We start from the raw sequence: 24285 nt of genomic DNA on the forward strand, positions 1-24285 counted from the left end.
TCTTGCATAAAATGGAAAGAAGCATGTTTCAGACATGATTGACCGAAGATAGTATTTTTTTTAGCCTTAATTTTTTTAAAAAAAACTTTTTTTGCCACTTGCCACAGTTACCAACAAATTTAAGAAATTCGAAGTTGTACACTCACATTAGGTGCAAAATCATGACCCTTCATCAGTTTAAGGTCTCCTTTGGTGAAAATGTTTTATTATAGCCAAAAGCACTTTTAGTTCATCTTTTAATTCAGTAGCCTTCATGTGTTAACATTCTGGCAAGTTTTCTACACTTTTCAGACAAAAGATCAGATGGTATGTCTTTATGCTTACTAATGTCATGAAAGAAATTGAAAATTCACTATGATGTTTAGGCTGCTCAAATCTTTCTCTGAGAGCTAAAATAATCATCTAGGACCTGGTAATAAAAGTCAACTTTGTACCATTCTTGTGGATCTTCAACAGTTTCATCATACTGAAAGTGCTTCTTCTTTTGATTTCGTCTCTGTACAGTATCATGTATATCTAAATTCAATGCCAATTCTTTCTCATCAACCGGGACTCACAGGTCGCCACCCTCCGATGCCTCCACGAGTGGAGGGAGGAATGCCCTGCCAAGCTGCCAAGTGGCATCTAAAAAACTTTGAAATTTTTCATCACTTTTGCTTTTTTCAAATGCAAGGAATCATCTAACACATCGTAGATTAATGTTTTGAAGACATTTCCTCATTATATTACGTGGAGTAAAAAGTCATACCAGATAACTAGTGAGCAAAGGAATGTAAAGTCACACAACTGATTTGCAATACACTGAGCCTCATGTGCAACCATTCGGACATTTTCGTTGTCGCCAATTATTTGAAGGAATGCATCCTAGACCTCTCCCACTTGATATCTCAACGGAGTTAAGGCATCGAATCTGCTTTCCCACCTTGTGGCACTCAGTGGTTTTATAGTGAGACTACTCATATGTTTCTTCAAAACGGTGGGTTGTCATATATTAACTTCCTAGTTATGTAATATAATATAATATTACAACTATCAAGTTTCCAATAGACATATTTTTTTCTTCTCTTCAAATTTTGCCCCCCCGCCCTTCCCCCCTTTCCGCCAGCCCTGTTCCAGGCTATGGCTACTCGGATACCTATCTGTACATTTTACTCACAGTTTCGACATTTTCACTACCAAGAAGTTATTCTGCCCTGAGAGGGACAGGAAGAACTTTCAACTACAAGAAAGTGATCATTTACTTATGTATAATGTTTTTTCAACATTTTTGTTCATCTTATGAGGTTAGGCACTTATTTTAAATGGCTCTCTATACATATATTTTTTTATGAAGTGGCTATTTTCACCAAGTGGTGAAGCTATTTTGAGCTATTTTCACCAGAATTTAAACGGCGCATGTGTATGATCTACAACCTGGCCATGTATGTGTGCATTCTTTAGTTGTTGATGTGTAAGAAGCTTATGTCGGTGGGCATTTATTTTCATATGGACTACAACAACAGTATTTTTTCTGCACACTATGAAGTTGGAAAATACTGCAAGGTGTTCTAATATGAATTGGTACTGGTAATATGTCACATGACATAAGTATGAAGGGGTATTGCATTCCTTAATGCTTTTGTTGTTAGGTTAGGCAGGTCACTTTTAGGGTCGTTAGCAATAAAATTATTTCTGTAAATACTTCCCAACACCAGATCATGTAATTTCTGGTCTTAGCACTTTCTGCTATTCTAACTACTTTGTGACAGTAGTAGTTACACCAAATTTTAATTTAAATTAACTCCTTAGCAGTAACTTAAGTACTACTGCCAATGAGATTTTAAGTCCACTTTATGCACAGTTAGGCTAATCGGGAGTGGGCCTACATTTTAAAATGGGATCTGAACCACAATGTGCCTCCACCGGGTACGAACTTGGGACTCCTTGATTATATTGTGAATAACATTCAGATTATTTTATGATCTTTTTTTCTTCAAATTCTCGAAAGAAGTTATTTATGTTGAAAAAAAACAACTTAAAAATTACATTAGGCAAGCATGCATGCTTCCCATGGACAATGTATTTTCCATTGTCAAGCGACTGTTAATTATTGTAGACTAGTGCGAATTAATGTAGAAATAAATCGGAAGCTTAGTAGAATGCATTTAGGAACTTTATTTTAAAGCTAAGAGAACTAAACCTGGCCCATCTAATATAACTACGAAAGCATACATTGAACAAAATCTTGACGCTAAAACTCTGCAGTATGTGTTAACAAACGTAAATCGAACCATATAAAAATTTCATTCGTAGCATGATGAAATTGCAATAGAACAAAAGGAACTTGTGCCAAATACAATGCTATGGTCAGGTAATTACTTTTGCTGGTGAAAATAGCCCCATAAGCTGTTCTTAGCAGCACCTGGTGAAAATAGCCTTATATGCTATTCTCGCCGCCTGGTGAAAATAGTGGCGACCATTTTTTTATGTCGTTTGTGGTCATATCACACGTGCATGATATTAAATGACAATGAACAGCTGAACACCACACTGACTTAAGAACTCCACATTATAGTAGATCCTGATTAGTGAAAAAGGTATTAAATTCATTATAACTGTAAATTTCAATTTTTACACTTTGAAATTCTCTACAATCCATTTGAACAGGGGCGGTTACTGATATTGTTTCAGTGTTGCACAACGACCGGACATTTTACCATGAAATTTCATGCTTTTTGTTAGTATTTTCTTTATTGCTTTCCTATTAAATATATTGAACATAAACACATAATTTTACCCTTGATTGCTTCAACAAAGCTAATTCCATTATGATCTGTTAAAGAGAAGGAAGCAACCTGCGAAATTTCACAGTATATAAGTAGACGTATAGATCGACGTTGCAGCGCCGAAGCAACGGCCTCACGGCCTGATCTCTACAGCGAGGAATATTGGGAGCGAGGTTCAATGCCGTTGTTCCTATCCTCGCACCTAAGCCGACTCCTCGTTGCAGAGACTGTGCAACAAACCAAGGTCAACCACCAGGCGTAGGCAGGGAAGAAGATTTCACGACGGACCGGCAGGAAACTCTGGGATGTTAATTATTTGTTACGCCGTTAGAGCAACAGCGTGCGAACAGTAGGCAAGGTCTTACTGTCCCGTGTCGTAGAGCAACAGGCAAAATGTCCATATTAGGCAAAGATAAATATTATCTTTTGGGGAGAATTGTAACCTAATTTACTAACCATACCACCAATCACCAATCCAAATTCAGTTTAAAATATAACTTTTCGTATACAAGTGGAGTGCTAGTTATCTTCCCTGATGTTGTGGCATGGGCACTGGGACTAATTGTCTATTGTTATAGTTGCGATATTTAGTGTACTGTTGTTATGTCGTGCTCCTAACGATAACAATGCTTGAAAATATTAACAACTAAAAATTGTTCAAAATACTCATTAATATTATTGGGTGAGCCCAATCAGAAGCATCGATTTATCAGAGTTTTCCTTCAGAATATTCAACAGTTGAATCAAAACATTAAAGTACTTCTTACATAACACAATTCTGAACAATATTGTTGCAGAACACATGGAAACTTCAAATTTTGCATGATAATTATTAATTATACCACCTCGAAAGTATCACGTGACATTTTGCGGATCCTGCGAAATGGCCGGTACCGGTGAATAAAATACAACTGATACTCGATACCGATACATCTACATCTGCTCAGCCCGAATATAAATACATATAAAATTATGAATATATATAATTATATTATAAATATATAAAAATTAAAATTATATATAAATAAATTATATATATATTCGCTGCAACTACCAGCATTCTGAACCACGAGCTGCCACTGCGTTTGAAAACTGTTTATTTAAGCGGGGAAGAAAAAATAACTTCGTTCGAGGACGTCGATGAAACTTCCAAGCATCAAACATTTCGTAAATGGACTACAATATTTTGTGCTCTTCAGAAAGGTTGAAAAAAACAAAAACCTCAATATGCTGACCAAGGCAGAATTTATTTTATTTTAAAACTTAAACGTTGCGTTAACCTTCAACCTTCTAGCTAGGTCTTCTTCAGACTCTGTACCAAATACAAATGAAATGAATTAAGGTACAAAACAGGAAGATATATATACACAAAAATCACTCCCCTCCAGACACAAGAATATTAGAAAGTTGTTTATCTGGAAAATTCATTTCCAGGTGTTCCAGTAGGTTGCACTCTCCTGTCAACTGTTGTTTCACCTGACAGGCGATTTAGATAAACATTTCCTTTCATCTGGAACATGGTTGGACTCCTTATCTCTTGTTCCTTTTCCTTATCCTTTCTTCATTCCTCTTCCTTCTTTTCTTCTTTTCTTTACACCACTTCAACTACGTCTAACATACAAAATAATCAAATGAGAATGACAGACCAAAGACGAAGGTATTTATACTCTTTGCTTTAGGAACAAACAACAAAGTTATCGCGCTACACAGTTGCATAGCAACATTTCTTCTTCTTCTCTGGTAAGCACTTTTGCCACATAAACATTTACCCCAAAACTCCGACAAGAAAAGTAGCTGTAGCGAGGCGATTTTCGCTACAAACTACAAGAATTTTGTAGCGATGCTACAGCTATGGAACAAATTTTGTAGCTCATAATCATAATCTAGCTACAGTAGCATGCTACTTCCGACCTCTGTGGAGATCTGTTATGGTGAAATGATGTACCTCTGTTACTTTAGCCTGAAGGTTAGATGCACGTGATAGTAGCACCCAATACATTTGATGCCGATTGTAATTTTACTTTTTTCTCTTGAAATTTCACGTGTTCTTGTAGAATGAAATATGCTAAACAAGTCGTGAAAGTGAATATTCATAATAATTAACGCCCCATACTTTCTTGATCCGGTCGTGAGTGGGGGTGATGTGATCAGCATCACGCCCCTGACCGCCTTTACCCCCCAGGCTTTCCCCCAGGTACCCATGTTATTCGACGCTGGGTGGGCACCGGGGCCGCTTCCATCGTTAGAAAAGTTCCCGGATTTGAACCGGCCGGGGATCGAACCCGGGACCTTGAGCATGGTAGTCAGACACGTTACCGACTGAGCCACCGCGGCCACTTTGATGATAAACATGTCTGGAAAAATTTAATTTTTAGACTGGAAAACCTGGAAATGTCAGGGAATTTCATAATCAAAAAATCGTAGCAACCCTGAGTATGCTGTATGTTGTGAGACTAATATTTGATTATAAGTAACAACGAAATCGAACATAAATGAGATATTCCTTTTTAAAAAAAAGGATGCTGAAAATTAAAACTTCCCATCCCTTCACCTGAAGTTGCCTGAATTACTGCAGACCATGGGTGGATTAGGAGGGGAATGCAGATGGCCATCCCCTAGATGTCTAAAGCTAACAATAAATAGTAAATTAACATAAGAGTAAATAAAATAAAATCTCTTGTTTTATTCTAGGTGCTGCATGTATGTATCTCGACTGGAGCACAACTTTTTTAGCCAGAGTGAAAACAGAAATCTAGGCCCAAAGTTGTCTTTAAAGCAGCAACCTGTGCCATTGGAAAGCAGCATGGATCATCATGGGTTAAATTTTTCTTCTAAAGGAGATGACGATCTCTGGTAAGTTCTTACTGTGCTTGTAGTGCAGTCATGGCCAAAGTACATGTGGGTCTTTTGATATATATGAGGGAAAGTCAATTCAAGCCTTTGAAGTCCAATAAATATTTGGTCTAGGAATTAATTTGTGCGGTTGTTACGCACACATTAAAGCTGTAGTTCAAACACAAAATACATAAATACCTTAAGAAAAATATTGTCCATCGCGAGCCACCACTTTCACCCATCTGTCAGGAAAGTTACGGATTCCGTGGCGAAAGAAGTCCTCATCCTTTGAAGCGATCCAGTCAGAGACCCATTTTTCGATATCTTCTGAAGAAGTGAACCGCTGTCCAATCAAATCGTTATTCATGCAATCGAACAAGTAGTAGTCCGAAGGAGCAACGTCTGGTGAATACGGCGGGTGGGGTAAAACTTCCCATCCAACATTTTCTAAATAGGTTTGACCGGTTTTGCGACATGTGGGCGAGCGTTATCATGTTGAAAAATAAGTTTATCATGTCTGTTCTCCCATTCTGGTCGACGACCAGAGCTTGCTTCAAATGCATTAATTGTCGTCGATAACGTTCTCCATTAATAGTTTCACCCGGTTGCAGCAGCTCATAGTACACCACACCTTTCATATCCCACCATATGCACAGCATAACCTTTGCACAGTGAATATCTCGTTTCGGTTGTGATGGACCTGGTTCACCTGGCTTCACCCAGGCCTTTTTTCGTTTCGGGTTCTCGTAATGGATCCACTTATCATCGCCAGTAACAATGCGATGCAAAAACCCCTTTCTTTTCTGTCTTTGAAGCAGCAATTCGCAAATGGTTTTTCGTCTTTCAACGTCTCTGTCTTTCAATTCATGTGGAACCCAATGTGACATCTTTTGAATCATTCCCATGGCTTTGAAGTGTTTGGAAACTGTTGTTTGATCAACGCCTAATGCTTCTGCAAGTTCTTCCTGCGTTTGACACGAATCCTGATCGAGCAATGCTCTCAATTCTTTGTCTTCAAATTTTTTTGGCTCTCCAGGTCGCTCTTGGTCTTCCAGGCCAAAATCACCACTTCTGACACGTTCGCTCAGCTAGCGCATGGTCACCATACACTTCCACCAAAATACGATGACTTTCGGTAGCACTTTTCTGCATGTTAAAGTAATGAAGCAGAACACCCCGCAAAAACACTTTATCTGGCACGAACTGCGCCATGTTCAGTTGACTACAAAATGCTGTTGTTGACGCGTCAATCAACTGCCCTATACTACGAACGATGCGCGCTGACAGGAGTTTTCAACACATGTGTGGATACACGGAACTGTGAGACGATACGCTCGTTATGCCATCTCTTGTCCAGGCGCACAAATTAATTCCTAGACCAAATATTATAGGACAGATAGCATACAGCTCAAATTTACATTGGGACTACCTCCGTGATGGAGTGGTTAGCACAGCTGTCTACGATAGCAGGGGTCCTAGGTTCGAAACATGGCCGGGACATGGTTGTTCTTTGTGAGAGTTCCTTCATCAATCTCATCATATGAACACCCATCCTCATCTTCGTGATTAGCCAAAGCAAACTAAAATCAACCAAATCAGTCAATCAATTTACATGGGGGTATCTACTGTTACTTCCAAGATGGCCTCAAGGCTGCAGCACTGCTTAAGTGAACCTCAAAATGCGATTTTGGTATTTTTATAGATGGTAACTCCTCCACACACATACACCAGTGGTTCCTTGCCCTCTGGAAGCCTAAAACTTACAGAAATTTTCTGGCAAATGAAAATTCAAGTATCTCAATGCATACCTACAATACCAGAAACTTTATAAATGTTGGAGGAACTTCGACAATGGCCTCAGTTCGCTGTCAGATGGGTGGAAAAATCTTCGCAGTGGCTCATAAGTGATGACATGTGCATTCCAAAGATTCTTCTTTTTGCAGTATACAGGCACTAACTCGGACTTGAAAATATATGTATATCAGCAATGGGCCTAACCTAAAATTCTACATACTTGTACAACCCTCCACACAGAAATCTACTAGATAACAAACAAAACAAATTAATGGAGGCACATAGTGGTTCGGATTCCACTTTAAACTGTAGGTCCAGTCCTGATTAGCCTTACTGGACTTAAAACACCAACTCAATCCTCAATCAATCATTGAAAAACTAATTAAGTTTTACGGTTGACTCTCCCTCATATAATCTGCATGACTGAACTTAATTATATACTGACCCCCCCCCCCTTCAAATGTTTATGCACTTTTACAACCTTAGTCTTCTTGCAGTATATGCTTGTTACAAGCATTTATGCATGGTTTTTTGATGTAAAATTTCCAGAGAACAAATGTTCCAATCATAAACTTAAAATTCTTCAATATTTTGAACTATGAAATTCTTTCATTTTCCATACACGAACAACAGTGGTGATTGGTAAGGGTATCGACATTAATATCGGTTAGGGGTGAGTTGATGAGAAATTTTGGTCAATTTTGATATAAAATTTACAGATATCGACAGTGGCGTAGTGCAGTTCTCTGCCCCCTTCTGTCGTCATATGATATGTTACTGGAAACCAGATTTCTGTTTCGTAAATCCATTTTTTGAATAACCGACATTATCTGTAGAATTTCTGGGATAATATAAAATTTCAGAAGTACAGAAAGAACATGGCAGGGCCCCTACAACTCGGGAGTTGCCGTTACGTCACTCGATACCGATAACCAACATTCAACCGATCAAATATCCAATATTCTACCTATTCGATACCCAATATTCTGCCGATCCGATACCCAATATTCTACCAATCCAATATCCAATATTCTACTGATCTAATATCCCATATTCTACCAATCTGATACCCAATATTCTACTAATCTGATATCCAATATTCTGCTTACCTGATAACCAATATTCTACTGATCCAGTATCCAATATTCTAGCAATCTTATACGAAATATTCTGCTGACTGATACCCAATATTCTACTGATCCAATATCCAATATTCTATTGATCTAATACCCAATATTCTACTGATCTAATACCCAATATTCTAATGATCCAATATCCAATATTCTACTGATCCAATATTCTACCAATCCGATATCCAATATTCTACTGATCTAATATCCAATATTCTACCGATCCAGTATCCAATATTCTACCAATCCAATATCCAATATTCTACCAATCCAATATCCAATATTCTACTGATCAATTATAACACCATTAAGCCTTGTTTCCATGATTATGAAAAAATATAAATATGCTGACCAAGGCAGTAATTTATTTTATTAAAAACATAAACTAAACGTAACGTTTCAACCTTCTAGCAAGGTCTTCATCAGACTCTGTATCAAGTACAAAAGTAACAAGATACACAAAAAGGGCATTATATATACACAAACTTTACTCCCTCCAGACTATTAGAAAGTTGTTAGGAACTTTCTAGCAGGTGGCTTTCACTTTCCAACTGTACTTTCACCTAAAAGGCTAAACATAATTACTTTCATATAGAATGTGAAGAGATATTCATATAGAATATCTCACGCTCTTTTTCCTTCATTTTTCTCCCTTCTCCTCTCCTCTTTCTCTCTTGTCCTTTCCACTCTTTCTAACACTTTCTTCCATTCTTTGTTTAACTTCAGTCCCTCATTCCAGTTCATTGTGTCTTCTTCACCTTTCTTCTCTATTTCCTTGACTTCCTTCCATTTTCTCACTAGCATTCTCTTCTCCCTTCCTATCTGCTTAGTCTCATCCCATTCTATGTCATGTCCTGTTTCTCTCGTGTGTTTAAATATCGCATTTCTCTCTCTCTTAAGTCGTACATCATCCCTATGTTGTTTCAACCTATCTTTCAGTCTCCTATGTACACACTTTGACATTCTTTACATTTTACTTCGTTGATAATCCCTTCCTCTTCCTTATCTACGAAGTAAAATGTAAAGAATGTCAAAGTGTGTACATAGGAGAAACAAAAAAGAGACTGAAAGATAGGTTGAAACAACATAGGGATGATGTATGACTTAAGAGAGAGAGAAATGCGATATTTAAACACACGAGAGAAACAGGACATGACATAGAATGGGATGAGACTAAGCAGATAGGAAGGGAGAAGAGAATGCTAGTGAGAAAATGGAAGGAAGCCAAGGAAATAGAGAAGAAAGGTGAAGAAGACACAATGAACTGGAATGGGGGACTGAAGTTAAACAAAGAATGGAAGAAAGTGTTAGAAAGAGTGGAAAGGACAAGAGAGAAAGAGGAGAGGAGAAGGGAGAAAAATGAAGGAAAAAGAGCGTGAGATATTCTATATGAATATCTCTTCACATTCTATATGAAAGTAATTATGTTTAGCCTTTTAGGTGAAAGTACAGTTGGAAAGTGAAAGCCACCTGCTAGAAAGTTCCTAACAACTTTCTAATAGTCTGGAGGGAGTAAAGTTTGTGTATATATAATGTCCTTTTTGTGTATCTTGTTACTTTTGTACTTGATACAGAGTCTGATGAAGACCATGCTAGAAGGTTGAAACGTTACGTTTAGTTTATGTTTTTAATAAAATAAATTACTGCCTTGGTCAGCATATTTATATTTTTTCACTACTGATCAAATATTCCATATTCTACCAATCTGATATCCAATATTCTACTGATCCAATATCCAATATTCTGCCGATCTGATACCCAATATTTACTTTTTAAAAAGTAGGAAATGGAAGTAGAATGTTTATATCCATGAAATTACAACAAAATGACTAAATAGTGCACTAAATTATAAGATATTTATAGATGCATCGGATCAGTAAAATTATTGGTAATTTTACCAATACACCAATATGCCTATATCGGCTGATACCAATAGAATAGTGATTAATCTGTTCCTTCCCTAATATTGGTGTTGACTCAGCCTCATTATTTTATAATTTGCTGAAAAGCTATTTGAAAATGCAAGATCAAATCTGGGTCATTTGCATTTACTTATGTATTGAATAGTAAGCAAATATTCAATTGTGTAGTCACATGTTTTACAAAATTGCTTTTCATTTCAGTGGTGATCCATATAGCTTCCTGATGATCCCTACACCGTCTGTAGCAACTACAGCTTCCGTTACAGACCTAATACAAGAAAGTAATGCTGATGTCGCTTCTCATGGTGTCTTAAGTTACCAGTATGCAGGAAAAGTCATCTGCACCCTTTCTCAACAGGTTGACAGGTATACATTTTCTTCTTATAGTTTGGGTCCATTTTTGAAAAAAAAAAAGTGATGCATGTGTGCTTGAAGTATTAGGATGGAATGAAACTTATACTGAGGTTTGGTCCAGTCCCACTAGATGAATGCTGGGATGGTACCTACAGTAAGTAAAGCTCACCCCAATCCCCTTTCTCCTCTGACTGAGATATGTGTATTGGTATTTTGACACACATATTAGGGAAGGGTCTGCAACTTTGCTTGGATATCGTCTGTCCCTTTTGTGCTGCACCATTTCAAAAATCCATCATCTCTTGGTAATTTTTCCATGTTTTTTGTATCTTCAGTCACATGTAACAAGAATTGTGTGATAGATGTGGAGGCAACCTAATGCGTGTCTCTTGAGCCCACATCAGGGTTACTAGAAAAATTAATGCCACCTTCCTGGGTGGATTACAGTTGTAACTTTAGGCATACAAAATATGCATTTGTTTTGCATGTAAGACTTCTTAGAAATATTGGATTTTTTATTAGCTGATGTAAACAAGCTGTGGGTATTTTGATACAACCTCCTTGGGTGGAGGTTTGTTGGGTGAGTAAACATCACTGGACTGTGATCAATAGGTCCAAAGTTATTGAATCCTGGAGTTGCTTCCAAGGCTCATTTCTGATTTGGGTAATATTTTCTGACCTTCTTCCACGGGGTGTAACTCTGGAACTACGAGGGTCACTATTAATATTTTGAGCCTTGGCAACACTGATTGAAGTTAGGCGCGATTTGACGTTTGCACGGAATCGTCTGGCATTATTGACCATAACGTACTTCAAATGTTTTGTTAATAGCTTCATTTGTGTTGTTTATGTTGCCTTGGAGATTGCGCGACAACAATAAAATGGAATTAACTCGTGAACATTTTTGTGCGATGATTTTTTACGATTTTCGACGTGGATTATCAAGACAAGAGTGCATCGATCAACTTACTTCCACATTTGGCGATGAAGCCCCATCCTTTGCCACTGTGAAACGCTGGTATAACGAATTTAATCGTGGCCGCCATTCGCTCACCGATGATATTCGCGAAGGTCGTCCAAAATCAGTTGTTCAAGAAAACATTGATGCTGTGCAAAACCTAATACTGCAAGATTGTCATGTGACATACTGTGAGATTGAGGCAACCATAGTCTTTAGTTCCACCAGCATATATAAAATATTACATGATCATTTAGCTGTGAGAAAGGTATGTTCTCGTTGGATCCCACACAATTTGACAAAAACTCAAAAGGATGCTCGCGTCAATTGGTGCAAACAAATACTCAATAAATACAATCATGGTGCTTCAAAAGACGTATATAAGATTGTAACAGGTGACGAATCATGGATATATGCATATGAGCCGGAACGTAAACATCAGTCGACTGTATGGGTGTTTCAAGATGAATCCAATCCAACAAAAGTTGTTCGCGCTCGAAGCACATCGAAACAAATGGTCGCCTGTTTTTTCTGGAAAACTGGTCATGTGGCAACTGTGCCTTTAGAGGAACGTAGAACGGTCAACTCTGAATGGTACACAACAATTTGTTTGCCAGAGGTCTTCGATCAAATACGGAAAACAAACAAACGCAGTTGGATCATTCTTCATCAAGACAATGCCAGCTGTCACACATCTCGTCTAACAACCGACTTTATGAACAGTCAAAAAATCGAATTGATGGGTCATCCACCGTACAGTCCTGATTTGGCACCCAATGACTTCTTCTTGTTCCCGAATGTCAAGAATAAATTGCGTGGACAACGATTTTCGTCGGCGGAAGATGCCTTTGATGCGTTCAAAAACCATATTATGGAGCTGTCTCAAGAATATTGGAAAAACTGCTTTGACAAATGGTTCGAACGAATGCAAAAGTGTATTGACCATAAAGGAGAATACTTCGAAAAACAATAAAGCAGTTTTCAATGCCAAATTCCTGTTTTTTCATTGTTAGGCTCAAAATATAAATATTGACCCTCGTATTTCTCAGGGGAACCTAATATTTTGTATACAAGCCTTGCAGACATAATTGATCCATCATGCCAAATTACATGCAATTCCAAAAGTATGACCTGGCAAGTTTTCTGAAATTGGTCTAACTGACGTGGAATGACCAAATATTACAAAATGAGTAAACTAAGAGAAAACAACATTTGTGCCAAATTCCATTCTATACTCACTTCAGTCACTGAAATTGCTAGCTAATGCTCTGATTGGTCATGCATTTATGTAAACTAGGGTGGCTTTCATTTTGCAACTTTTGAAATTATTTCCAGGACACTCCCGCAGCTGATGCCATTCATCATCTATCTCGGGATTAGCCAAAAATGGCAGAAATGGCAACACATAGATTGGACCCTTGATAGAAAATATCTTAGTTCGTATAACAATCCCCGGTAAATTTTTCGTAAGGGGCAGATGGATTTCATCAAATTTACAGGAGAAATTACTTACCGAATGCAGTTTCTTTATACTTGTGGAAGTTCGGGGAAGTGTTTTCTCGCATCGTTCATTGAATTTTGCCGGTAAATCATCTAGTTTTCGATATAAATGTGTGACCGATGCACGAAAGCTCTTGCATCCATTTACTTCCAGGTGGATGTTGCCTGTGTGTGATGACGTAATTCCGGTCAGTGTTTCCAAACATGTGTTTTTGTAACTGAAGAAGGTACGTTTCCGCAAATGGTTTGTGGGGCTATGTGGTTTCGTGGGGCTATGTGGTTTCGTGGGGCTATGTGTCAATGGTTCGTGGGGCTATGCGAGAATGGTGTGTGGGGCTACACATATTTTTTTCGAAACCAATTTTTAACTATTGTAACCTATACATGACCCTACCTAACCTAAACATTACCGGAAATGGTTCGTGGGGCTATGTATGAATGGTTCGTGGGGCTATGCGTCAATGGTTTGTGGGGCTATGCGTCAATGGTTTGTGGGGCTACGCAGGTATTTTTGGGTGCAGTGGGGTGGAAACACTGCATGCTGAGTACGGTAGTGAAACTGTGACCGCCATTTTGCATGTTACCGAAGGCAAAAAGAAACGAAGAAAACTTACTCGATATGTCACAAATAGAGCTTATTTCCGTGAAATAAGCGAAATGCCACCTTCAGCAATGTTTCTCAATGCAGAATACGTAAGTACGAATATTCAAATTAAATGAACTACCAAATTTCAGCTGTCTGTCCCTTACGAGAAATTTACCCAATCCCCATAGTCTTTTGCTTTTATCAATTAGTCAATTATTACAGGCTTCGTCGTTTGACTGTAATAAAAAGTTTGTCAGTATGAGACACACTTTTTGCTACTATCCTGTAACATAAGACACATTTTATGGCATATTTTTGATTAAAATACATGAAAACTTATATAGTTTGTAAGCTTATAAATTAGGCTACAACTTTCATTGCAAACAATTTCCTGTCATGTAATTTATTCAAGAGTTACAGGATAAAAATTTTAAAAAGTACTAGAAAAGTTACCTTTTTGAAAGATTATTTTTGTAAATATTGGCAAAACCACTAACATTAGCAAAAGGTCAAGCAGAATGTTTTTATAGCCCATCTAATGAGGATCAAGACTAAGAAAGATTACACTGATGAACAAATTCAAACTTTTTTTTGCTCCTTTGAACGAAAATAGGTGATTATTTATAATTCGACCCCGCTGAATCCAAATCTGAAAGTAGAAATGCTGTATCACCTATCGTTTTCCCTGGATTTTCATTTTTTGTTTTTAATAAAAATTTAATTTCCTTTGTAATAATACATCGAAATTTGAAATTATTTTTGTTTGTTTGCTCATGAAATAAGATTTAAATATTGAAGTGAATAACTATGAAATATAAAAAAAAATAAAAAATATATATAGGACCGATTTTGACTGTTCAATGAAGAAATTTCATGCAAAAAAAAAGGAAAAAAACACATTTTTACTCGCATTTTCAAAATTTCTTTCTTGAACTCTGCCGTTTGTAACTGCCACCAGAAACCTCTTCCTTGAGGTTCCAACTATAGTCTGCTAATATGGTCTGTACCGATTTTCCTGCATATCGTTTCTCCATGACAGAAATATCCTGGTGAAATCTCTCTCCGCATTCGTCACTAACCGCGCCCAAGTTAAGGGGGAAAAAGTCCAAATGCGAATGTAAAAAGTGAATTTTCAAGGACATATTGCACCCCATGCGCTGATAACACTTCAACAAGTTCTTAACAAGTTCCTTGTAGTTGTCAGCTTTCACATTTCCAAGAAAATTACAGCATACTTGTATGAAAGCTAACCATGCGCATTTCTCTTTTTCTCAATTCCACATAGTTGTCATCATGAATGATCTCACGGATTTGCGGCCCAATAAATATGCCTTCTTTTAACTTACTATCACTGAGTTTAGGAAATGTTTTTCTGAAGTACCCAAAACCCTCACAGTGTTTATCCAAAGCCTTAACAACATTTTTCATCAGCCCTAACTTTATATGCAACGGTGGTAACAAAATCTGGTCTTTCTGATTCCTAACACTCTTCTCTCTAGGACTTAAGTTTTTTCGTATGGGTCAATCCACAGTGTTGTAATGTTTATCTTCTGCCCGGCTGTCCCATTCGCAAAGAAAGCAACAAAATTTTGTAAACCCAGATTGCATGCCTAACAGTATACCAATCATTTTGAGGTCTCCGCATATCTGCCAACCATATTTTTCATAATTTATCACTTTTAATATTGCATCCATACTTTCATATGTTTCCTTCATGGTGGAAGAATAGGCAAGGGGTACTGATGGGTATATATTCACATTATGCAACAATACTACTTTTAAACTATTCTTAGACGAATCTAAATATAATCTCCACAAAACAAGTTCGGGTTATTCACACATTTGCGTGACATGGCGAACTCATTAATTGACTTATAATATATTTCTTTAAAAATACAATTGTGAATGCTCTTATCGTGTTGTTAAAATACAACTTACACTTCACTTCACTATACAATATTACATTCACAATTTCACGAACATACACAAACATGATACGGCTACTTGCGAAGTTATCGGAAAGGAAGTTAAGACTCGACTAACCCACAAAAGAACAAATTTTAACAGAGAAACAGGAAATTTCTCTACTGCCAGATGTTTCCTCCACTATATATTAAGTGCCAGTCATAAACACAAGGTCGCTGAAAAGTTCTTATCCATTTGCTAGGAACCAAACGTTAAACCGGAAGCGGAGCAGGGTGCGGAGACCTGAAACCATAAAACTATAAAATTTGGGTGTTCTGCAAAAAACTTAGGTGATACAGGAAAACGGATGCGATATTCGTTATCAGCACATCTGAATACATAAAGATCACTTAGTTTTATTTAAAGGAGTATTTCATTGTTTATCAGTGTTATCTGCTTACCACCAATAGTTACGGAGATATCTTTTGGGATTTTGCACTCGAAGCAGTGGTCTGACAACTGACCCAAATTTAGCTTTTAACGGAATTTTTCCTGATATTAGATGCTTTTTTCCCTTCATTGAGTGGGCTGAGAATATTACACCTTTGAAATAAGCTTAAATATTTTAAAACTTCAAGTGCTTTGCAGCACGCCTTTCCATTGTTGGATTGAATTGAAATTTTACACGGTTCACTGCTTGGCAAATGACATCAATTGTGGGGTGTCCTAGAAAGAAATTCAAAAGTTGTAAAGTAAGAACCACCCTAATGTACACACTGATACGTATTTTCCAGGTTGTTCGATGATGCTGCGATGAAACTAAATCTCCAAGCTCTAATCAGCTTTCTTCAGGAGCTATGCTCGGCCAGCCAATCGCAGCTGTTTTCGCAGCACATGAACAAAGCATCGCCAGCAGCCAGGTTTTGGTGGAAGCATCCATTTGTGAAGGATAAAAAGTCTGCTCTCAGCGGTAACATGCTCCTGCTCAACAGAATAGGCGACGTAATGTTGAAATGTGTAAAGAGCGGAAGGCCTTTGATTCACATCATGAAAGTATGGTCCGTTGTTGGTCCACATTTTATGGAGGTAAGTGTTCATTTTTATTGGTGTCATGAAGAGTGAAATTTACTGATAGGTTTTTGAACATGGTTAATAAGTAGTCTCTAGCTGATTCAGCCTCCAACACCATCCTTTGAAATGCTATCTAGAACTCCTCCCAAGTGAGAACAGCCAACTTGGAGTGGTTAGCACTGTGCTACGATGCCAGGGGTCCCAGGTTCGAATCCTTAGCTGGGCATGGGTGTTCTTTGTGAGTGTCACATCATCAGTTACACCATATCCTCATATTTGCGATTAGCCAAAAGTGGAAGAAAAGCAATGGTAAATAACAAAAATCAAACCAAGAGAAAACAATGAATCGGCATCACAGGGAAAAGATGCCACAGAGAAAAGGGATTATTTTTAAACCAGCTGACACCGCATGACTGTCATGGGTGAAATGTTTTATAGTTCAAATTGGTAGTATTTTATGTACTCTTGCTAATATGTCTACATTGTAAACATGACCACCGTTTTTAATCTTAAGGCATATATTTTTATTTCTCTCACTGGAATGGCTTATAACATTGTGATAACAGATCTACATAAAGTGATAAGAGTTCACAATGAACAGTTGTATTTTTATTGTACAGAAAGAACTATTATTTTTTTTTGTTTCTAAATTCAGCTGATAAAATCAGTTATTAACATTTTATATCTCTGGTTAATGCTGTTAGATTTTATAGATCTATAATTTAAATTCAAGCTCGTATCATAATCTTCCTTTTTTGTAGGGTAATATTTTTCAATACAATGACCCATTTTTCGGTAAATTTTATAGTTACAAAATGATCATGACCAAAAATTCGTCGATTCAAAATTTCTCAAAAACTAATTTATGCAAATATTTATGAGAATGAAAATTATAGTTTCATGTTCAAGCTTTTGTTCAAAATACAATATCAAAATTAGATGAATTTGCAGACGAGTGATTCAGTGTAGCCATTCTGAGATTTCTATTACCTAATTTTCATATTCCTCCCCACCATTTTAGACCAAATCATCACTTTGGGCTTCTTGCATAAGAAGTATAAAGCACAAGGTTTTTATCAGATCATAATGATGATATTTGCTGCAACATGACCAGTAAAATAAAAAAAACAATGTTTGTTTTAGTGTTTCAAGGATGAGAAGGCTCTCACATGCCAAAGTTTTTATTATAAGGTGTATGAAACTCATAATAAAACCACCACAGTCTACACAGCATGACAATAAATAGGTTCAGGAAGCTGTCGATCTTTTGGAGATATTGCAACCCTTTTGTCAGGATAAAAAAGGGGGGCCTTTTCAGGCATTTTTAAAATTCCCATGATGTATTTCATTCTGATTTTGATACAGGTAAATTTGGTTAAAATAGCTATCCTGTTATTCCTTTTTTGTCTCTGGAATCGTATGTTTGTTTAAGATATCAAATTTATACAATGAAGTTAACTACGATTTTTGTAATCTTTTGCAGGCAGCTTGTCACAAGGACCATGAAATTGCTAAGAAGGCCATTGCATGCATCCATGATACTGTTAATGCTTTATTGAATGACCAGTCAGAGCTACCTCATTTTCATTTTAACGAAGCTTTGTTTAAGCCATTTGAGAATCTTCTCTGTTTGGAACTGTGTGATGCAGATATACAGGATCAGGTGAGTTTTGATCTGTAAGCATATATGTTCATTTTAGAACAGTTTTAAGATACTGTTATATATTTTAAATGCTATGTTATAATTTGGCACTCTCGGCAGGTATATTACGTAGAAATTAAGCAAGAAATGCACACTTGGTTTGGACTTTAATCTGGGTCTCTAGCATACCATGGTCAATGCTCTACCAATCCTGCATTTTTGCTTAAACATGTGCATAGTATTCCCCCTGTGTGTGCCAAATCAAAATGTAATTTACATCTCTATGCTGGGAGAAAATAGGCACTGGTGAGATCATCAGTGTTTCACAGGCAACAGTTCCCATTGTGGTATGGCTACCAGAGAATTCCACACACAGTTAAAACAGCAACAGCAAAAAATCATACGAAACTAGGGCCCTCCTACTGAAAATTCTGCCCACTGTTTTCAGTTGATGAACTGTACTGCTAATTGTATCTAAAGATATCAGTTTGGCGGTTACGCGGAGATAGGTAATTAATTCTGATAAACTTATTATTCATTTTTCCGCTTACGTTTTTTTTCAGCGATCGATTTCACCACTTGTCTGGTGGCTTCGTCAGGTGTGAACTGTCTTGCTGCAGCTGGCTTGGTTCCTGCTTCTTCCACTTGCACTTGTGGCGGCGCTAGTTGATGCAGCCCTTTCACTTTTTGTCGTTTCACAGACTTGGGAGGAGAAGAACACCTCATAGATGAAAACCACAGCGTAGGCTCTTCAAAAATAATCATGCAAGCAAAATCCGCACTGGAAAGGTGTTCAAAAGAAACCTATGCAATAGTGACCGTGCCCGCCGACCTCAACACCAATACCGGGGCCCTCAATAACACCTGGATTCCCGCCATCAGGAATATGCACTCCCACCCAACCTGCTCTTCTCCAGCAACAAGCACCCACCCAACCTGCTCCTCTCCTGTGACAAGAAACCAAACACAGACCCCAAACGCTCGCAAAAAAGCCCGACTGCGCACGCGAACAAACACCGCTCCGCGAAACCAAGACGACAAGATCTGAAACTGCCTTGTGCAGTGCCAAAACCCTGAGGTGCGGCAACAGAAGGAAGCTCTACACCCGCACGAGAACGACAGAAAGTGAAAGGGCTGTCTCAATTAGCACCGCCACAAGTGCAAGCGGAAGAAGAAGGAACCACGCCACCTGCAGCAAGACAGTTCACGCCTGACGAAGCCACCAGATGAGTGGCGAAATCGATCGCTGGAAAAAAACTTACGTGTTAAAATGAATAGTAAATTTATCAGAGTTAATGTACTGCTAATGTTTTCTACTGTGTTTGGTAGTCCAACTGTGTCTATGGTTTTCAGTAGTTGAACTGTACTGCTAATGTGTTCAGTAACATAATTTTAAACTAATGTCTTTTATTGTGTTCAGCATATTGCTTTAGGAAAACAGTACAATTATCAGTGATGAAAGGTACACTTGGTAGCGAAGTTAGTAGAGAAATAGCATGGTATGTCAGAGACCTGAGTTTGAGTCCTGCTTTGTAAAACAAAAACAAAACAAAAATTCTTGCCTAACTGCTTTGATGACACATGCACATGATAGACACATTTATGTTAGTCATGGTAAAGACAATTGTAAAGCTATCCTCTTGTGGTTTGCACCATAACATGAAGGCACAAAGGGGAGTAGAGGTAGGGCCCCACATATTCTCGATCTCATCCATACTGGAGGTGATGTGATCAGAACCATGATCTAGCTGCCTTTAGCAATATCAACAAAAAAAATCATGTTTGTCCATCCCTGCAATTTACAATTCCTACACATATAAAAAAATGTCCATAGTAATGGCACAACATAATTTGCACCTGAGTGAAATAGAAGGAAAATAAATACTGTAATTTTTTTGCTGGTTTCAGAAAATCCATCTTTAAAATGGTAATAATGATTCAAAGACATTTCTGAGTAATTTAGTTTGAGCCAGATAAATACATACATGTGTGTTAGAATATGACATGTACTACACCAATACAAAAGAGTTCTGTTGTAAAATATTTTTATATTTATTTATGTATTTATTAATCCATCATTAATTTGCACATTTTGCCACAGAATTAGTGTTCCAGGATTTTGCATAACTTACAGTATAATTAAGACTCAAGAATGAGTTGCATCGATAAATAAACCCTGAATACAGTGGAACTCCAATTTTATGTTCCTGTGTTTTACATTTTCTGCGTTATACATTCAGTCTTAATGGTTTCAATGGAGCAAAATGCTGTAGAATTTTTCCGGATGTTCCATTTTCCTGCATTGTAAGTTCTTTCACCTTAGTCCTCTGGAAAACATAAAATTGAGGTTCTACTGTATTTCACAGCATTTTGTGACAAACTATGGTAGAAAATGTACCTCAGACCTTTCAAAAACTCCAAAAATGAACAGAGTGTAATATCATATTTCAGTTTCCGTCAAAATGGAAATATGTATATCTTAATCCATTAGTTCTAGGGTATCTGTCTGCTGTTAAATTGTAGTTTTTGACTGATGTGCTTTTTGCCCGAACAGAGTAGAATTAAGAATGTGATTAATGTAATAAATTAATTGGTATAATATCAGTCAATTTTGTATCTGCATCAATTAAAATTTTGTATCACATCAGTCCATTGCTAAACTTTTATATTGCTTCATTTTTTATTTTCAGATTGTAAGTTCCATATGTGAGTTTGTAGAAGCTAACACGACAGAAATTCGCTCTGGTTGGAGGCCATTGTTTGGCACTCTTCGTGTGGTCCGAGTCTCGCCTCCGCTGTTACAAAGCCAAGATGGCGACAGTCAGCAAAACAAGCATTTGAGTGTAATCCTTGATGTCTTCGAGGCATTTCTCAACACTGAGAGCACTCTCGTCTTTGCAAATGCAGCTGTGGATTGTATTCTCTGTTTACTGAAGCATGTTAGAGGTTCAAGTAAGTATTATTTAAGTTACTTGTAATGTGCAGATCTGTTACTGTTATATTACTTTAGCAACCTACCATTGCATGGACATAAGCAATGATTGGATCACTCCGTTGTTTAATTGTAAAATGTACCAACCTGGATATTTATGGATCTTGATTTGCGGCTGCAGTTATGCTTGGTTCTTCGGTGAAAGTTGAAGCAAGTCCTTTCGCCCAACCTCAACGTATCATCGTATTATCTTCTTACATTCTGATAAAGGTGAATGAAAATTCAGATCCAATATTATTAAACTCCATGAACAGCATGTCCCAAAATGATTATCGGGGTTTCATAGTCATTTAATTTCCCTTGTATTGGGGTACAAGGACCAAGCTTATGTGGGAGTAAACAACAACTCAACAAATTTACAGAGTGTACCTTGTAAATGTTCAATGTGAGCACCTTTCGTTACACAGCACACATCCTTTCTGTAGTCCAATGCTTCTCGATGCTTTTGTTTGACACACTTGGACGTCTGAAACTGTTCCATTTGCAGACACATCCAGTTGTTTATAACTTATTAAACCTTCGACGATCGTTGTTATTGGATGGAGGATCACTTCCAAATCGCCATTGAAAAGTATGCTGAACTGAAACAGCAGAACCACAGCTTACTAATTCAATGACCAAAAAGACTTTTGCACGGGAATCGCCATCTTGTAATATGCCTAATCTGATGTAACTGATGGGACACTAATGATAAACACTCAGGGTAGCAAACTTCTACATCCGTTCTTATCATACATGTACGATATAAACATTCACCTTTGTCTGTTGCAATAAACCAAGTACTTGAAACCCCGACAATTATTTTGGAACATGCTGTATAATCAGGGTGTCTACCAGTCTTAAAAACCTGGAAATCCTAGAAGAGTCAGGGAATTTACGTTTTCACGAAATGTCAGGGAAATTTACTGTGTTTCTGGAAAAATCAACATTTTTTGGAGTAATCGACATAAGAGTAGGTTTATGAACAAATACAAAAATGACAAGTAAGAAATTCTAAATTTGTTGCAGACAAACTTTAATTCAGTTTGATATACTGGGTATTACCGGTGGTTATAGTGGAAATTGTATATTAAATGCTATAGGGAAAGGCCATGATTTGAGGTATTCCCATGTAGAAATCTACTCCAGTAAGTGGCTGATGGAATTTACCACTTTTTTTGTTTGCAATTTTTTGTTTGTGTTCGGTAGATATTAGGATTAATACAGATATTATTATTGAAGTTTACTAAAAATACGAGGTGTGGCTAGAAAAAAACCGGACTGTTGCTACAAAATCTTTTATTGGTTATTTTGTACAATACGAACATTACCCCCTTTAAAGTACTCCCTTGCACTATCGATACACCGCTCCATACGAATCTTCCATTTCTGGAAGCAGTGCTGGAAATCATTTTCTCCGTTGCTTTTGTTTTCACAGATTCTACGGTCGTAAATCTGGTTCCTTTCAGTGCTGATTTGACCTTTGGGAATAAGAAAAGTCTCACGGAGCAATATCCGGTCAATAGGATGGATGCTCTAACATTAGGATTCCATACTTGGCCAAAAAAGCCTTGACTGACAATACCATGTCAACAGGAGCATTGTCCTGATGGAGAATCCATGACTTGCTTTTCCACAAATCAGGGCGTCATCTTCTTACTCGCTCATGGAGGCTTGTCAGCATCGTAATGAAATAATGTTGGTTGACAGTTTGACCTTCGGGTACCCAATTCGAATCAGTTCACTGACATTTGCAATGTTTGATTTCGTTTTTGACTTGTAAGGCTGTCCAGGATGCGAGTCGTCCGCTATCACTTCTCGTCCCTCTTTAAGGGCATGCAATACAATTTCCACGGGAGTCTTCCCAAGACCTTCCGTCCATAGCAGTGTGCCAACTTAGCTCACTTGGAGCCAGATCTGGCTCTTTCGTGCACTCGTTCGGCTGTGAACTGGGACGCCCACCCCCCGTGCCCCACTATGATGCCATCACTGGTTCCGGCCCACATAGACCAACTTTTGTCATAGTTATACATTTTGCACGTGACGCAATATTGTTATATTGGCTGCGTCGCCCCACTCCCTCTTATCCCCAGCTACTTCTTTATAGCGTAATGTTAGACGTGAAATTGACATAATATTGTTATCAGGGAATTCTTTACTTTCGATTTCATACCACCATCGGTGGAATATTGAGATGGCAATGCCGCCGGATCTAGATGTTGAAAACTAAGAATAAATTGTCATCAATTTAGAGTTAACGATAATAGCAGTGCCCCACCCCTTTGACAGCTACCATTACCCTAGAAGACACTTTATCCAGCCATCGTAAATCTAGCTCCATGAGAGTCAGTTTTAACTCCATTTAAGGTGAAATTTAGTTCTTTTATGCCCATCAGGTTTGGCAACACTGCCAGGAGGCAAGAAAAAAAGCATGAGTATGATTTGATTCATTCTCTTGTGAATATAAAACTTCCGATGGAATAGAAAGAGATGTCAACGGGAAGAGGGCAGTTTGAAGATGAATTTCACCAGCGGAAAAGTTGAAACTCCATTTGATTAGCCCTAACTTGATGTTGAAGTTGATTCCCCATAAGGAATACATGGGATTCCGAAAATTATTATTCATCATATTTTTCAAACATCGTGTCCAGCTTAATAATCAACATAACAAAATGTTTGCACTTGCAACATGGGGAGAAATTCATACTCTTGGATACACCGAGGGCTTGTTTTAGTAGCAGTGCCCATTCGGGCGATACTGAAATAAATGCACAATTGGTGCGTAATTGTAACTAATCGCCTTAAACCTTTGAAACCACTAAAACAATTGAGAGCGTGATAAACACTCATCT

The 24285-nt window shown here is 37.6% G+C and overlaps 1 protein-coding gene across 3 annotated transcripts in view; it reads left to right on the forward strand.

The window, feature by feature from the left end:
- LOC145997455 (brefeldin A-inhibited guanine nucleotide-exchange protein 3) overlaps positions 1-24285 on the forward strand; it is a 158830-nt gene that overhangs the window by 64814 nt on the left and 69731 nt on the right. For all 3 annotated transcript variants that reach the window (XM_083134525.1, XM_083134527.1, XM_083134526.1), the window contains 5 exons: positions 5457-5618; positions 10648-10812; positions 16544-16835; positions 18304-18483; positions 21153-21414. In XM_083134525.1, the coding sequence (XP_082990651.1) occupies positions 5457-5618; positions 10648-10812; positions 16544-16835; positions 18304-18483; positions 21153-21414 (1061 nt within the window). The remainder of the gene's footprint in view (positions 1-5456; positions 5619-10647; positions 10813-16543; positions 16836-18303; positions 18484-21152; positions 21415-24285) is intronic.

The sequence above is a fragment of the Lepisma saccharinum genome, chromosome 13 (genome assembly GCF_977018435.1).
Source record: "Lepisma saccharinum chromosome 13, izLepSacc3.1, whole genome shotgun sequence".
Taxonomy (NCBI): Eukaryota; Metazoa; Arthropoda; class Insecta; order Zygentoma; family Lepismatidae; genus Lepisma; species Lepisma saccharinum.